The 17,066-nt window shown below is 48.6% G+C and overlaps 2 protein-coding genes, 1 long non-coding RNA gene and 1 pseudogene across 4 annotated transcripts; 1 reads left to right on the top strand and 3 right to left on the bottom strand.

Moving 5' to 3' along the window:
* Positions 1-1,431: 1,431 nt before the first annotated feature.
* LOC120678190 lies at positions 1,432-8,235 on the bottom strand (annotated as a pseudogene).
* A 1,244-nt stretch (positions 8,236-9,479) lies between these two features.
* LOC120678949 (GLABROUS1 enhancer-binding protein-like) lies at positions 9,480-11,491 on the bottom strand. Its single transcript, XM_039960415.1, has one exon. It carries the CDS (start codon positions 11,370-11,372, stop codon positions 9,891-9,893), a length of 1,482 nt encoding a protein of 493 aa, XP_039816349.1. The 5' UTR covers positions 11,373-11,491; the 3' UTR covers positions 9,480-9,890.
* A 1,620-nt stretch (positions 11,492-13,111) lies between these two features.
* Positions 13,112-14,638, bottom strand: LOC120680259 (protein HVA22-like). Of its 2 annotated transcripts, none has more exons than XM_039961871.1 (5): positions 14,323-14,638; positions 14,136-14,162; positions 13,898-14,020; positions 13,578-13,762; positions 13,112-13,448 (listed from the first exon to the last, which is right to left on the bottom strand). In XM_039961871.1, the coding sequence occupies exons 1-5, from the start codon at positions 14,367-14,369 to the stop codon at positions 13,444-13,446; spliced, it is 387 nt and encodes a 128-aa protein (XP_039817805.1). In that variant the 5' UTR covers positions 14,370-14,638; the 3' UTR covers positions 13,112-13,443. The 2 variants fall into 2 exon arrangements, with proteins under 2 accessions (XP_039817805.1, XP_039817804.1); XM_039961870.1 differs by having other exon boundaries at positions 13,582-13,762.
* Positions 14,639-15,002: 364 nt separating this feature from the next.
* Positions 15,003-16,346, top strand: LOC120677229. The gene is made up of 2 exons (XR_005676229.1): positions 15,003-15,594; positions 16,096-16,346. It is a non-coding gene; the product is annotated as an uncharacterized LOC120677229 (long non-coding RNA).
* Positions 16,347-17,066: the final 720 nt, after the last annotated feature.

Below are 17,066 nucleotides of genomic sequence, written 5' to 3'. Positions count from 1 at the left end.
AGCCATGTCTAATCAGTTGCCATCCCAGTAGTAGTTACCATAGAAATCGTCATGGTCCATTGCTGCCTGGGCGCACAGACTGAGACACTCAACCTTAGCTTCCCACAGGTTGTGCATCGGGTGCAATCAGAGTTGTTAGGGGTGGGATCTGATTACACGGTAACCAATTACAGAGATCCATAATCAAATAAAAACAATCGAAACCGCTTTATACTGCCAGCTGATTACGTTACGAAACAACAAACCAAACAGCACCTGAAAGCTTCTTTTCTGTAAACGTACAGAACCGGTCGAGCATTCAGGAAAACATTGTTATTCACAGTCGTGACCTTGGTGGCATATCACGAGTCGGGATCTCAGACAACGAAATTTCGTTGAAAAAGTTCGACTTTCAGGAGAATTTTCCCTTTGCTCAAGACACCTAGCGCACTAAGCGAGCAAACATAAGTGAGCTCAATCCCAGTGTCATTTTGGGCCGGGGATCCATCAGGAGTACTCACAGGAGGATTCCCTCAAAAAGAAAAAAGGAGGACGCAGTAAGCTTGAGCCATACAGGAATTAAGCTTTCGACAGTTTCCACAAGCCATAAGGCTCAGAGCAACCAAACTGACCTCCGAACATCTAGAGCGTCCAGATCAAATAACTTCCTTTCTAACCACAGTTATTACTCCTGCCTTCCATTCTGAATCTAGTGTGATAACCAAAAGATAAATCATGGCACGGTGATAGACAAAGGAAACACCAGGCAATGTTTGATCATTTCAAGATGAAATGATGTGCATCTGTGATGATATTCAAGTGTTCTTATGGACAGTCACAATCATGCAAGCAGCTTCCGCGTGAAGATACAAGATATATATATATATATACACACACACACTGTGTGTGTGTGTGGCTTAAAGGTCCGGTCCAGGGCCATCTACAATCAAGAGCATAATGAAAGATAACAAAGGCTCCAGATTAATGCTATCTATGCCCAAGAACATAGTTTGTTGGGGCGAAATTGCAGAATTTCAATACTTCAGGTGGCCAACCATATTTCCCACCTGACAGGCTAGCCCAAGTGTGACAGTACTCAACTGCTCATACAAACAGTATGTATAAGCAATAAAAGCAGATGCCCCTCCAACAAACGATGCTTCAATTCCAGTTGGAGAACAAGTTTGATCATCCTAAAGAACAAGTTTGATCATCCTAAACAAGGTCCTAGATGGTTAAGATACCATGGATGGAAAGTTATCCCAATTGATGCCCTTAGATGGATATACTGTTAAACTTTTTCAGACCCTTTTGATGTAGACTGTTCTAGGAATTGAACTCAATCCTACAGGTTCAGGGTCAAATCCGCGCTATCCAAACAGGAACAACAGGTTCTTAACCACAAAATATTCCCAAAAGGAATCCCTTTAACTTTAGCCTTTAGATTAACCATTCACAAAACATAATAATCCACATAGAAGTGAACCCCTAGGAATGTGATGAAGTAACTCTGTCATCATTCACTCACCGACTACTGGGACAGTTTCAGAACAAAATACTTGGATAAATCTACATAATCTTTCCAAGCATCCAGGTTGCTACATTCTCCAAGCACTTAACGGTCATATTGCATACAAAAGAGCAATTGACCAGCATAGGTTCATCCTTTAACGGTTGAGACAGGTCCAGTTCTGATATCTAGGTTGGACCTGCAGTTTGTAGCCTAAATTAAAATGGCTGAAATATTTATATTTAATCCAAACTGTAAACAAAATGGTTCATCTAAATGCCCTCGACGTGCCTCCAGATTCGGATCCAGAATTCCTAGAGCTGCAAATACTGCCAAACAGGGCTTATATCAAATATAACCTGAAGAGACGTTATTCTCAAATAGAAGCCAAATTTAGCTAGCCATAATGCAGGGGAGTACATGAGAATCATCAAGGGTAAATAACTATGAGCGACCTATCAGATTGCATTCTGTATTCCTTGGTCCTGAGTCTTGACTATTGACCCACCCAACATATATCATTTCAGCGCACACTGATTTTAGTTCCTTTGGCTGGAAGAACCTAGCAAGCACCAAACCTTACAGATGCATTTGGAAAGGAAAAACTGAAATGGATATAGCCAAAGTAATTAACATTAAACAGAAACATAACAATGGCATGACAAATAGGCAATTAATTAGAACCTGAGGACATAAAGTATAATTTTTCGGGGAGGATAACAAGCATTGGTCATAACTCCTTGGTCTAGGTCTAGGTCTAGTTTGGATCACCACAAAAGTGGACACAACAAATCATATATGCATAACACCAGAACAAGACTCTTGGAGGCACCCAGAAGACTTGGGTTACCCTTTTTGAGCAACATAGTCACTGTACCACAGATTCCAGAATCCAGCAGTATGTCAATTCCAACCTTCAGTATGCCCCTCCCAGTGCATCGAGCACCATCCCCACTGACAACTTCGTCAAGTCCATCCGATTCAGCTGCAGCCTGATCACTGACATTCTGAACTTCCGTAGCTTCTCCTCTATCGCTCTTGCCTTTGACTTTTCAAGTAAACCAAACACCTTCCGGAATATTGGTCCACTGGGGTGCTCCTTTGACAGCTCCTCGACAGCCGCCCACAGGTACGGGTAAATTTGCTTTCCCTTCTCAGCACTATCTCTCCCACTGCCATCGCCATGGCTAGCCCTACCCACAGAGAGAGTTGCATTATCGTTGCCATTCTCAAATCTAGATGTCTTTGGCTTCTTGCTCGTGCGATCATGGTGTTCTCCCCCATTATCCGTATCCTCATCGTTCTCCTTGATCCCCTGCTCTTCATTGCTCTCTGCATCCCCTGTATCCTCGTGCACAAGAGATCTCCCTTCTAGACTCTTCAATCTCCAAACTTTCTTGCTAAGTTCATAGACACTACGGTCATGCTCTGTTGGCAAGTCAGGAACCCGTCCATTCTTTGCACGTTTGACCTGCAACTTGTACTTATGCTTGAGGCGCCTGCCCTTGTCACTAAGCTGGGTAGTGGATGCATTAGCAGTGAGCCGACCATAAATCTGCAAGTGTAGCTTGCCTGTGCTCCTGGCTCGACCCAGGGAGCCGGCCTTCCTTGGCACGGTACTGTGGCAGTACCGCCCTAATTAATCCGGCTCAAGTGCGCTAACCATCATCTTAAAGATAATCTCGGCTAACACGCACTTCAAACGGAGTAATTCGGCAGTGCTGTCGGAAAAAGTCCCGAAGAATCCACCTAGGCGTCGATCGAACCCAAAGCTTACATGCAACCCACACGAAGGTGAGTCCAGAGAGTACAATATTTCACAGATACATTACATTACAGAGTCTTAACTTAATTATTACAAACCAGTTTCGAAATCTCCAAAAGGTATTTGAAGTTCGAATTGAAAGCAGTTCAGAGTTCACTGCAGCGGAAATAAAACGAGTTCTAAACGACGATACATGATGTCATGATGAAGCCCGTACATAGCATCACTCGGCATTATCATCGTTGGCCGGAGTCGTATCTCACTCCACCGACCAACCAGGCGGTAAAACACACGGCCAAGTCAAACTAGCTATCTGATCTTCAAAAGTATCACCTGAAAATAAAGTGGAGCCACAAGTAAGGCTGAGTATACTAATATTCAGCAAGACTTACCCGACTAGGATATAATTAGCCCTCTAACTAGACATGCAAGGTTTTTGGCTTGAGGGGTTTGTCTTTGCCGAAAAGCAATAAAGAGTAAGTCCTTATTTTCCGATTTTAGCTTTCAAGTTCTAGTTTGATTAACCATTCTACATTAGCATCTACCCTAAAGCATGCATGGTGAAAAACAATTATTTTTCATCATTCAATCATATTTCTCATCATCATTGTTCCACTTCTTACTCTATGTGGCAAAAGGGTTAAGCAGTCTCAATATCCGTGAGAGATGGACGATTCGAATCGAATTTGTTAACCTGGCCAGGCATACCTAAACACACGCATGGGGAATACAATCACCCACACGACTTTTCCCCTTTTTCCCCGGGCATGGAACAGGCCCACCGCCCTAGGGTGCCCTGCACCCGTGCGTGACCATAGACCAGACAGTGGGGAGTATGTTCCACGGCCGGTTCCATCATGTACTTAAGCTTACCGATTACCATATTCTCGGCATGTGGTTAGTACGTTCAAACGCTTAACCACCACTACCACACACCGCGGCCTTATCCATTTTCGCTAAACAGACGGGGTATCACGAGTACAACAACCCCGCCCGTAAACCTTATATTGCAGTGTGTAGTAAGCATTCAACTCCTATGAGCTCGCGAGTGACAGGAAATCACTCGACTTCTACCGAACCATTAGCATAGCCAACTAACGACCTACACATACTAGTGTTCAAGCATAGGTACCTAGGATCATGCAACTAAGATTCCAAACAATTCCTGCAACTTAAATGCACAAATAAATAGGAATATGAATAGTTGCATAAATTTAAAATAGGTAGAACATGCTCCGGGGCTTGCCTTCCTTAGCGGAGCTAGCCTTGGGCTCTTCTGAACTCTGGTTCAGGTCTTCAGGGATTTCAGTTAGATTCACTTGAGCTTCACGCTGCTCACTCTCGGACTCCGGCACCAGCTCGTACGTACCGTCTGGGAGAGTAGTCAAATCTATATGAAATGCATAAGCGTGAGTTACTTTAGTGACAACGATTTATTTAATTCTTCACTATAGAGTTGTAATCCAACGCAACTCAAGATGATTTGCAAAATATTCTGTTACATCATTTTGGGCAATCATTTATAGAGTAATAACCGTTATATCTGACTTCACAAAGTAACTAGGGTGGATTTTACCTTTTTCTCCCTATGCAGCAACAGAAATGATTTTTCTAATTTATTACTAGGTTAAGCATGTTCTTATCATAATTAAAGTTACACAGAGATTCTGGGTTTGAAATTTTTATGCAAGGTACATATCTGAGTAACTTGCCTATTGTGAAATTTTCAGCCCATTTCATACAGCCTATTAACCATGAAAAATAAAACAAACAGCTACTGCTAGAAACAAAACTGAATTTTACAGGTCCAACTATGCAAGTACTGGTAATGAAAATTTAACTGAGTGTTTTTTTCCTAAAGATGAGCTTGCCATAAATTTTTCACAAATAAACAAGCATTGTACCGGTCATGAAAAATAGAGCAAAGTACAACTGCCGTAAAGAAAATTAATTTCTACAGGTAGTTCTAATGAGTTTCAGAGGTCAAAAATTTTCTAGCAAGATACAGTACTAAAATAGCAGCTCCTCTAAAAACATCAGATTTTTCTAGGCAGAGGAACTATTTTTCTTAGTTTAGTGTATCTATTCATAGCATAAAACACTTGAGCATGTTCTGCTTGGGTAAAAAGTCCCTACATTTTTATAGAGCATCCAGGTAACAACTCAGAGGCACTGAAATAGTTTCAGCTTGTGGTTCAAGGTGGAACAACTTGGAAAAACAAAAATATTTATACTAGGCATACATCAAGATTTAAATAAACTAATAGCTAGGCATGTCAACTGTCCGCGAAACTTTTACCCAAGGTTATACATCTAACATGTACCTACTGACCAAAAATGGCTGACAACTCATGCTTGTAACTTGAGATCTAATATAAAGTACATTTTCTTTGTATTTTAAATGAAGTAAAAATTATTGAGAAAATAAAAAGTTCATGTAGAAAAAATTGTAGATCTCTTTGCAAAGATTCCAGAACAGTTGAGTTTGCATTTTTCTGATTTTTCTACGATTTTTAAACGAATTTACAAGTTTGCTGTTTTTCAAAACAAAAAGAAAAAGGAAATGTAAACTTGCATCTAAGCCCCTGGAACAAATTGGGGGTTCACACATAACCCCATTGGTCGGAGTTGGGACAGAGGAGGCGGCGGCGGGGGTTTCCCGGCGAGGAGGAGGCTCGCCGGCGGCGGGGATGGCATCCAGGGGTAAGAGCTCACCGAGCTCTACCTGTGGGTGGGTGTTGTGGTCGACGGGGATGGCCGGAGTAGGGTCAGCGGCGTAGCAGCATGGCCGGCGGCAGTGGCGAGCTGCGGCGGCGGCGCTCCGGCGGCTCTGGGCAGTGGAGTTTGGGTCGTCGAGCACCGGTGGGAGGTGAGGGAGCTCGTGAGCGAGTCAATTTGGGTCGAGGAAGGGCGGAAGAGGGAGTTCCGCGGCGGGCGGCGCTGGCGGCGGCTCTGCCCCGGCGAGCTTCGGTGGCCGTTGCGGACAGAGGAGGGGGCCGGTGAGCACCAATGGGAGGTGGGGATCCCGTTCCGGGGCTCTGTTGGGGCGGAGGGAGGCCGGAGATAGGGGCTCCGCGGTGAGGTGGTGCTCGGCGGCGGCAATGGCATGGGCGGCGGCGTTCCAGGGCGCGGGGAGCGGAGGGGGAGCTCGGTTTGGGGTGGAACGGAGAGGGGAGGAGCGGAAACGCGGGGTGGCGAAGCAAAATGGGGAGGAGAGGCTGCAGAGGGGAGCTCGGCAGGGGAGGAATTAAGGGCGGGCGCACTGGCGTGGCGGCGGCTCGTCGCGTCGCCGTCGTCGCGGAGTGCCAGCACTCGAGCATGGGCACAGCGAGGCAGGCGAGCACTCGAATGCGGGCGCGGGGTCAACGGCGGGGAAGGGCGTGCGTGGCGTGGCCAGGCGGCGGGGCAGCGCTGGCGCCGCGGCAGGCGCAGCGAGCTCTGGTGGCGAGGGTGCCGTGCGGGCGGGCGGCAGCGAGCGGCGTCCGGGCGCGTGCGCACTCGAGCGGGGAAGGGGGTCAGCGGCGCGGCAAGGCAGTGCGGCGGCAGCGAGCGCAGCAAGCTCGCGGCAGCGGCGCAGCGAGCGCATGCGCGGCGCGCTCAAGTGCCTGCGCGCGCGCAGAGACGGGAGGGTCAGCGAGGGAGAGAGAGAGAAAAGGAGTGGAGAGAGAAAATAAAAGTCAGCGATTTGACTCAGTCCAAACTCAAGATTTTTAATTGAAACTCGAAAAATTTTGAACACGAAAGTTGTTCAAAATTCCATTTCCTACAACTTTCCTTTCAGGCAAAACTTCGTTTGAGCAACGATTTGAAAGTTAAAAATTCGAATTCAAGTTTAATGAACCCACTTGTTTTTCGGGGCTAACTCCAAATTTCATGTTGTAACTTGAAAAACTTTGAACACGAAGGTTGTTTATCTTGTCAAACTCTACAACTTTCGTTTTGGGCAAAAGTTCATTTGAACAAAGGGGTGAGAGTTGACTTTTCGGTGTATTTAAACAAAATTTCGGTTTTTAAGTAATCACCAAACTAGGGTTAACTGTGTCATTTGATATTAATTGCATGTTTAAACCGTGCTAAACACCGGAGGTGTCACAGGTACTCAATGAGGGCATTCAGTATGGTGAGCTCGTCTTCAGGGCTCCAAACCCGGGACGGCCGCTTCTGGTACTCCGGGGTGCGACGCTCAATGGGCCTGTGGCGGCGCTTGGTGCGGAGGTCGGAGGACGCCGCAGCATCGCGGAAGGGCACGTCCATCGGGCGCGTGCGGATGGGCTTGATGCTGGAGACCTTGATGGGGGAGGATGGACGGGGGCGAGGCGACGGCGACGCGGCGCCGGCACCTCCGCCGTCATCTTCTGAGGTGGTGGCGGTGAAGTTGGCGGTGGCGACGGAGTTGTCGGAGTCAGAGTCGGAGTGGAGGCGCGGGGTGGGCTCGCGGTTGCGCCTCGGGGACGGCACGCGGCCGGCGTCGGCGTCCGAGCCGGAATGGAAGCTTGGGGAGCGCTCGCCGCGGCGCCTCGGGGAAGGGACGCGGCGGCCGCTGCCGGTGTCGGCGTCCGCATCGGAGTCCAGGTGGTCGCCGGGGGGTCCCTTGCCGTCCCCGCGCCTCGGCGACGGGGCGCGGCCGCCGGCGCCCGCGTCGGCGTCGGGTGCGGCCGCGACGTCGGCCCCCGCGGAGGTTGGAATGGAGGAGAGCGCGGCGGATCTAGGGGGGATGTTGGGGGGAGGGGTCTTGGAGCGGGATCGGGACCGGGAGGGGGATCGGGGACGGGGACCTGCTACAGCGGCGGCTGTAAAAGCGGGTGGCGTCCGCCTCGCCGTCGGAGCCTGACCCCGCCCCGGCGGTGGCGGTGGCGGCCGAGCTCTCCAGGGCCATGCCGGCGAGGGGGTGCGGGGAGGAGTTGGCTAGGGTTTTGGCCGGGTTTTGAATCGTGGGATTGCTTTGCTCGCTTTCGCCTGGGGCGTGTGAAAGCGCCGCCATGCCGGACTGCCGGTGCCGTTCCGTTCGGGAACGGGAAGGCAGCGAGGCAGGACCAGGACAAAGCCTGGGTCAAGGGTGTCAGTGACCGGAATTATCTGCCAAAGCGGTGAGAAGACGCCCTTTTTTAGTACTATAATCACTTGTATTAATAATTTAACATTAACTATAAATAAAATGTATGCGAAGAAGATGCATATTTGATTATTTTTGAAAATTAAGCATATTTGATTATTTCAAGATGAAATGGTATGTGTGAAGATATGCAAGTGTTCATACAGACAGTCACAAACACAGATGCAGGTTGCTCGTGATTAGTGATGATACAAGATGTGTGCTTCAAAGGTCCTGGAAAATGTACATTTAAGCATAAAGACAAACATGTTGAGCTGTCAGACAACAAAGCCTCAAGATACTCTGCTCTTATACATATGGTATGTACAAGCAATAAAACCTGATGTCGATGATCCAATTCCAGTAGAAAAGGTTTATTATCCTTAACAAGGTCCTAGTTGGTTAAGATACCATGTTCAGAAAAGTTTGTCCCGATTGATGCCCTTAGCCATGTTATGTACTGCGAACGTTTTCATACTCTATGGATGGACTTTTGTAGGAGTTGAACTCAACCTAGAGATTATTGCCCAAATCTGAGCTACCCAAACAGGTTACAAATTTCAACGGGAAAAAAAAATCCCCTTTAGCCTTTAGCCGATCACCACGAACATGGTAACAAAAACATAACAGCCTACATAAAGTAAATCCCTTGCTTATCCCTGAAGCTATATGATAAGCACGTCAATGATGAACTCACTGTCGTGTTTCACTGCACCAACCGACTTCTGGGACAATTTTGAACAGAACAAAACAAAACTTGGATAGCTCTAAACAATCTCTCCATGTATCAGATTGCTACATTCTCCAGTTCCGATCACTTACACATTGCTCACAAAAGAGCAATTGACCACTATGGATTGAAACTTTCCTCATTCTATATCAAATGTAACCGGGAGAAGTGTTTTCAACCTCCATAACCAAATGCAGCAAGTCACAAGTGCAGGGAGTGACTAGAGTCATCAAGGGTAAACAACTTCGAGCAACAAATCTGATTGCACTTCACAATCCTTAATCCTTGAATCCTGACCAATCAAAAATATATCATTTCAGCAGACACTGATTTTAGTTCCTTCGGTTGGAAGAATCTAACAGGCACCAAGCTTGTATTCATTCAGTTCACCCGGTGGCAAAAGTTTGACAAATGTCAAGCTAGATTCAACCTCAATGAAATGCAATGATCATATTTACAGATGCAGTTGAGAAGGGAAAACTGAAATGGATATAGCCAAAGATGTAATTAACATTAAACAGAACCATAGCAGCAACAGCATGATAAATAGGCTTAAGTTAGGACCTAAACACAGAGCACAGAGCATAATCCTTTCAGGGAGGATAACAAGCAGTCATAATTCCTCAATCTAGGTCTAGTTGGGATCAAGGGTATTATGTCCTTCGCCACAAAAGCTGATACAGCCGGAACCATATATCCATAAAACTAGACCAAAGCTCTTCCAGGTAACTGGAAGACTTAAGTCACCCTTTTGAGCAAAATACTCACCGAACCACTGATTCCAGAATCCAGCAGTTTATCAATTTCAACCTAATCAATATGCACCGTCCAGAGCATCAAGCACCATCTCCACTGTCTCCTTCATCAGGTCCATCCGACGCAGCTGCTGCCTGATCTCAGACATTCTGAACGTCCGCAGCTTCTCCTCCATTGCTCGTGCCTTTGACTTCTGAAGCACACCAAATGCCTTTCTGAACACTGGCCCACTCGGGTGCTCCTTTGATAGCTCCTCAACAGCCTCCCACAGATACGGGTACGTTTGTTTTCCCTTCTCAGTATCATCTCTCCCACTGCCATTACCATGGCTAGCCCTTCCCACAACCGCAAGTGCATTACCATTGCCATTTTCAAATCTAGATGCCTTTGGTTTCTTGCTTGTGTGTTCATGGCCCTCCCACCCATTCTCCATATCCTCATCACTCTCTTCAATCTCCTGCTCTTCATTGCTCTCTGCATCCCCAGCGTCCTCGTATGCACGAGATCCTCCCAATGCACCGCCACTCGTAAATCCCCAAACTCTCTTGCTAAGTTCATAGACATCGCGTTCATGCTCCGTTGGCAAATCAGGATCCCGTCCATTCTTTGCACGGGTCACCAGCAACTTGTACTTATGCTTGAGGCGCCTAATCTTATCACTAAGCTGGGTAGTGGACGCATTAGCAGTGAGCTGGCCACTAATCTGGCTGTGTACCTTGCCTGTGTCCTGAATCGACGCAGGGAGCCGGCCTTTCTTGGCACGGTAGTCGATGAGGGCAAACAGTATGGTGATCTCGTCTTCAGGGCTCCAGACCCGGGGTGGACGCTTCTGCTGCTCCGGGGAGCTGTGGCGGCGCTTGGAGCTGCGCCTGGAGGAACCGGCGGAGGCGCGGCGGGGCACCTCCATCGGGCGCGTGCTGACGGGCTTGATGTTGGAGGTCTCGATGCGGGAGGAACGACGCGCGCGGGGCAACGGCGAGGCGTCGCCGGCGCCTTCGTCCTCGGATCCGGCGGGCGCCAAGGAGTTGTCGGAGTCGGAGTCGGAGCGGAGGCGGGGGGTGCGCTCGCGGTTGCGCCTCGGGGACCGCACGCGGCCGGCGGCGTCGGCGTCCGAGTCGGAGTGGAAGCTGGGGGAGCGCTCGCCGCGGCGCCTCGGGGACGGGGCGCGGCCGCCGGACCTGGCGTCGGCGTCCGCATCGGAGTCGAGGCGGTCGCGGGGCGGACCCTTGCGGTCCCCGCGCCTTGGGGGCGAGGCGCGGCCGCCGGCGTCGGAGTCAGATGCGGCCGCGAAGTCGGCGCCCGCGGAGGTTGGGGTGGAGGAGAGCGCGGCGGCGTTAGGGCGGAGGTTGGGGGGAGGTGTCTTGGAGCGGGATCGGGACGGGGACCGGGAGCGGGAGCGGAAGCGGGAGGGGGAACGGACCGGGGAGGGGGAGTTGCGACGGCGGCGGCGGGTGTAGCGGACGTCGCCCGCCTCGCGGTCGGAGGCGTCGGAGCCTGACCCCGGCGGCGCGCCGGCGGCGGCCGGGCGCTTCGGGGCCATGCCGGCGAGCGGGGGAGGAGTTGGTTTAGGGTTTTGGTTTGAATCCTTGTGCGGGATTGCTCGCCTCGCCGCTATCTCTGTAGCCTGCTGGGGGAGGGGGGAGTTGGGTCATGGGAGGGGGCGGCGGCGGCGCGTTCGGTTCCAGAAGGCTTCACTGGCGTAAAGGATCCGGACAAGCCTGCGTTAAGCCTGTCAGGGACTCTGTAGCTTGGGGGTGTTTAATTGACTCTGTAGCCGGCGTTTAATTAGGTTTAAAAGATTCGTCTCGTGATAATCAGTTAAACTATATAATTAGTTATTTTTTTAACTATATTTAATATTTCATGCATGTGTCCGAAAATTCGATGTGACGGTTACTGTGTAAACTTTTTCACAAACTAAACGCAGTCTTAGGTGGCGTTCGGATAGTTTGTGGGATAGGGAAATGGATAGCGGTAGGGATGTTAACTGGTGATCCGGGCACCTTCAATTTTTTCAGTTGAAAATTTGAACTATTTTTCAAAATAAAATTTTATTTTGATTTTATTTTGAAAAATAGTAAAAAAATTTAAATAAAAAGAGTTGGAGATGTATTTAAGAATCACTAATTAACACCCTTACAGAGCGGGACATGGAGAGGAGATTATAAACTTAACCTATTGTTTGGCCATAGTTGTATTAGGAGACTATAAAAATGATAGATGGTACTGATAGTTCACTATCAGATTCAGATACCCAACTTAACTGACTACAAATTTATTGGCTTCACCCCTCATCAATCATGTAAATTCAATCAAAAGTTAACTTAAGAACCTATATGTATGTCATTCTAATTCTATGTTTTCCTACTTGTTTGGATGTTTTTCATAGTAGATTCATCCCAAAGCCTGTTTACCGACAAACTCATCATTGTCTTTCATAGTATGTGTTTCGTTTGTGGGTTGAAGTGGCTTGGCTTGGGTTGGATCCTTTTTTAGGTGTTTGGTTTCAAGATGAGTGGGTGGGTTTATCCTCAAAGGGAGAACATACTCCTAAGATGCGGGTTGGATCTTTTTCCTATAACCATTCCGCATTAGTTAAGTTCAGGTCCAATTATCCGAAGTTCTTCTCATGTATATAATAATCTTGCCGACCTCAAACCCTTATCCATGTATGAGCGGGGGCGCATGCCGCTCATACCTCCCTTCTTTCCTCTCTGGTATTATTTTGTTTTAAAAAAATATTTTACTCATCTCAGCAATACACTTTTTGTCTATTCCTCGTAACGAAATGTTGACTTAAGTACTGCCTCAATCTATTCATACCATCTTAAATTAAAAGATAAGGGACTTGGAGCTTCTTTGCATCGAGTGGAATCAACTTGGATTGTTTTAGATCAGTGCCAAATTGTCCATACGACTTTGGTTCTAGAGGACCTCATGAAACTTTGGTTCTAGAGGACCTCATGAAACTCTTGAAGATGTCAGTATGCTTTTCTTGCATCAGTCAGCAGCAGGTCGCATCAAGTTCACCTCTTATATGGATGCTGTGCTATTATCTCTCGAACTGTTCGTATAGGAGGCGAAACAACGTATATGCTACTATCGCCAAGAAATTTAACTCGGTGATGAGGTGCGTGCAGAAAACATCGACCTGGATTGTTTTAGATCAGTGCCCATTGTCCATACGGTCTTCTAGAGGACCTCATGAAACTCTTAAAGATGTCGTATGCTTTTCTTGCATCAGTCAGCAGCAGGTCGCATCAGTTCACCTCCTATATATGGATAATGGATGTTGTGCTATTATCTCTCCCAACTGTTCTTATACGAGGCGAAACAACATATACTCGCCAAGAAATAACTCAGGGTGATGAGGTGCGTGCAGAAAACATCTCTTTTGTCGTTCTCACTGCAGAAGCAGTTCTTGCAACGACGGGGTTACATACACATTCCAGAGTTCAGATACATGATGATGATGAAGCCGAAGTAGTGTCCTGGTCCTCCAGAGAGGCAGGGATATCTAGGACACACATGAACACCTTCAATCTACAGAGAAGTCGTTGCTGGTCTCAGCCGGATCCCGTCAGCTTCACTGCACATGGTCATGGTCGTGTTCAGCCTGCAAAAAGGGAAGTTCGGAAGAACGAAACATAAGTAAAAATCAACACCCATGGAAGAAGGCAGAAACATGTTAATTACTAAAACTGACCATGCTGGTAGCAGTTTTGATCGAGTTCTTACTCCTTACCTACCCTGGCTATGTGCACCTTCTGATCGTCGTCGGCGGCGGCGGCGCCCATGCGGAGGTGCCTGGCGCGGTACTTCCTGAGCTGGTCCCTGACGAGCTTCTCGTAGATGAAGGAGGCGCCCTTGAACTGCGGCAGCACCAGCCACGCCACGAACAGCAGCTTCACCGGGTACCAGATGGGTATCCTGCCAGAGTATCGCCGTCAGAAACATGCATCCAGGAGAGATCAGGCGTCAGATTCGATGAGCGCGGAGAGCTATAGCGGCGGCCGATCTCCGGCGCGCGAACACCACGGCGGCGGGGCGCGGTCTGCTAGTTACCAGTAGAGGACGGGCTCGGCGACCATCTCGAGCAGGGTGACGAAGGAGTAGATGATCCAGTACGAGGGCCACTGCTCGTCGTCCACCTTGGTCGGGCTCTCCATCGCGCACACCGACGCGTACCTGCGCCACCAGGTCCCGAGAAGAGTTCAGAGATGAGGTTTCTCGCACGCCGCGCGCGCGCGCGCGCTCTGTGGCGACTGATGGGGTCTGGGATGGATGATGCTGCCGCACTTACAGTGGGTACAGCAGGGTGATGCTCGGCCTGCAGATGGAACCGGAGGAGATCGAGCAACATAGGACACAGCATCAGACACAGGGAGACAGCTCGCACACTTGCAAAAGGATGGAGAAGAAACGGGAGAAACGATCGGCGCGTAGAGACGGCGGCTTGGGAGGGAAGGTGCCGGAGATTCTGAACATACCCGGCGGCGGTGTGGAGGTGGGTGATGAGCGCCCACGCCTTGCCCATTTCTGATTTCTCCTTGGGATCAGTCGACCGACCGAACTCCACGGCACACAGCTCAGCTCGGCTCCTCGACCTCCAATGTCCAAACTACCAGTCGCCGGCAAGGGGAGGCTGTTTCTTCGCGGATGGGACAGCGGAGATTCAGTGGGGGCGCGGAGGGGGTAGCCGGGTATAGGCTCTCGCTTGGCTTTATACGCAGCGCACAAGAGCGGCAGGTGGCGACGGCATCGGGTGCTTGGCTTGGACGTGGCGTCCAGGGATCACTTGGAGCCGGAAGGCATCGTGGTCTCGGTGCGCACAGGTCGGGAACCTGTACGTTCTCGAAAGGGCCTTCGTGCCCTGCGGCTGCGGCACGAGGCGAGGTGATGGGTCGGGTCGGATCGCTTTACGGTGGGTTGTGGGTGGGTCGGTCGCCCCACTCGCCCGCCGCTTTGCGCTGCCGGCGTGGGTTGGTCAGTGGGTGGGGTCCTTGCAGCGCATTGACTTCCGGTCCTCTCGGGCCTCAGGGCGGCACGTGGCGACACGTGTGGGACGAGCGACGGCACGCGTGCCCACCTGGCAGGGTGAACCGCAGACTCAACAGGAGCTTGCGCGCGCGTGTTGATGCTTAGGGCATGTATAATGGCAATAATTACCTCGTCTATAAATGGTTTATTTTGATTACCGATGGAGGGAGCTATCGTCGTCTCACGAGAGGACGAATTCGGCTCGTGGCCCGAGCGCGGAGCACCTCCTTGGCGACCGCTGTACGAGTGCAGTGGCAATTCAGCGACAACGGCCCTGATCCGCTGCTCCCCATGCCGATTTTTGCGGGCAAATGTGCGCACGAAATCCCCACGGCGGCAAACTCCGCAGGTTAGTGTCCCCCCCCCCTTTTTTTTTCCTTCCATCCCCAACAAATTCCCCCACAACAGCAGCAATCGACGGATGCAGCGAGGCCATGGGGTCGGAGCAGCAAGCGGCGGGCACAGCACGTGAGCTCGTAGCTGCATCCATGGCGCGCGAACGGAAGGAGCTTGCGGCGCGGGTACGGGTCGAAAGCTCGGGACAACAGCGACGGCGACGCTGGGCGACAAGACTGTGGCGGCTGCGACGGCGGCGCATGGGAGGAAGGCGGCAGCGGCGCGAGGCAAGAAGTCTGCGACTGCGGCGACGGCAGCGCATGGGCAGCAGCATCCTCAACCATTGCCAAGCATGAATCACTGATTCATGGTGATCCGAGAGAATGGTAACCATATTCCTGCCCCCTCCTGTTTCTGAATGGATTCTACTGCGGGCTAATTGTGATAAAAATTCATATGGACATTGTAGTGAGAAATTTGGATGCAGACTTGTTGTGCATGTTTGATGTTTTGCACAATACTTGTTGTGTACTAGAAATGTGAAATCAAACTGTTTCTAATCTGAAATTGTGAACTAGAATTATTGTTTCAAATTTGAGATGTTGAACTGTCTGAAACATGGACACTAGAACTATATGATCTGAAATTGTTAATTAGAACTGTTTGTAATCATAAATTAGAATTGTATGCTCTGAAATTGTTAATTAGAATTATTTGTTAATTGCTCTACTGCAAAATTTCACTGGCATTTGTGAATTGTGATTGCATAATAATGTCATTGGTGTTTCTGAAATTTTGTTTCCCTGAAAGCACCATTTTTCTCTTAGTGGTAGATCTATAATTGAACCATGCTTTCTTGAAATTCTATCTGACCTGACCTTTTTCAGGCTATATTGTTTCACCTATGGGGCTTAAGGTACAAGAAGGAAGGCAAAATTGGAGGAAAATGATTACTCTGGCTGAAGAGTTAGGAGCCTCTGATGTTAGTTTGTCATTGCTAAAAAAATTGAAGCTTGTTTCTGTCATTAGTAAAAAATTGAGTTGTATTTGAAATTGAGCAGTCAAGTCTGTTCTACGTCAAACTGAAGCTATTTGTGAATGTGAACATGCTATCTATTTTAATTTCCTACTTTTTTTTGCCTTGCGCCTGTGTTTTATGAACAAGTAACTGCACTGTGAATGGGGCTGCATGAATAAGTAAATGCTGTGTGAATGGGGTTGCATCCATATGTGCTGCCGCATGTGATTCTCCTGTTCCTGTCCTGTTCTGTCACCTAGCAGCTCTTTTCTGATGTATTGGGGTCACATTTGTCATTTAAGTGTTCATAATGAACAGTAGAGTTTGGTTGGTTTTAACCAAAGAAATAATAGCACTGGCGTCTTTGGGTCATTTAGGGTGTGTTCTGGAGCTTTAAGGCTTATTCATGTCCATAGTAGGTATGAATATATGATGCACAAGTGACAGATAGTAACTGGCTTATGTTAGGGCTGCTCATTCAGAGCCTGCAGAAACAAAAAGGCCGGCAGAAACTAACATTTCAGTTTTTTTAATGTAAGTTTTGCATCCAACTGTCTATGTGAGATGTGCATCTGTTGATGACATGCCAATTTATTTTTTGTCCACAAAGTGAATGTCCGAACTAGTCTGAGTTTGTCTCTGAATGTCTGAATGTGGTCTGCACTTTCAGTTTGCCCCAGGTTAAGATTTTCAGCAGCTGCTTCTTGTTAAAATGTTTACTGATGGGAGATTGTTTCAGAAATGTGGTTCATGAACTAGGTCCCATGATTTAGTGGAGCACATATGGCTGCTCAAAGAAAACAAGGACAATTAGTTCTCATGGTGCAATTCAACTATATT

This window comes from Panicum virgatum, chromosome 6N (genome assembly GCF_016808335.1).
Source record: "Panicum virgatum strain AP13 chromosome 6N, P.virgatum_v5, whole genome shotgun sequence".
Lineage (NCBI taxonomy): Eukaryota > Viridiplantae > Streptophyta > Magnoliopsida > Poales > Poaceae > Panicum > Panicum virgatum.
This window is presented reverse-complemented; position numbering and strand designations above follow the sequence as displayed.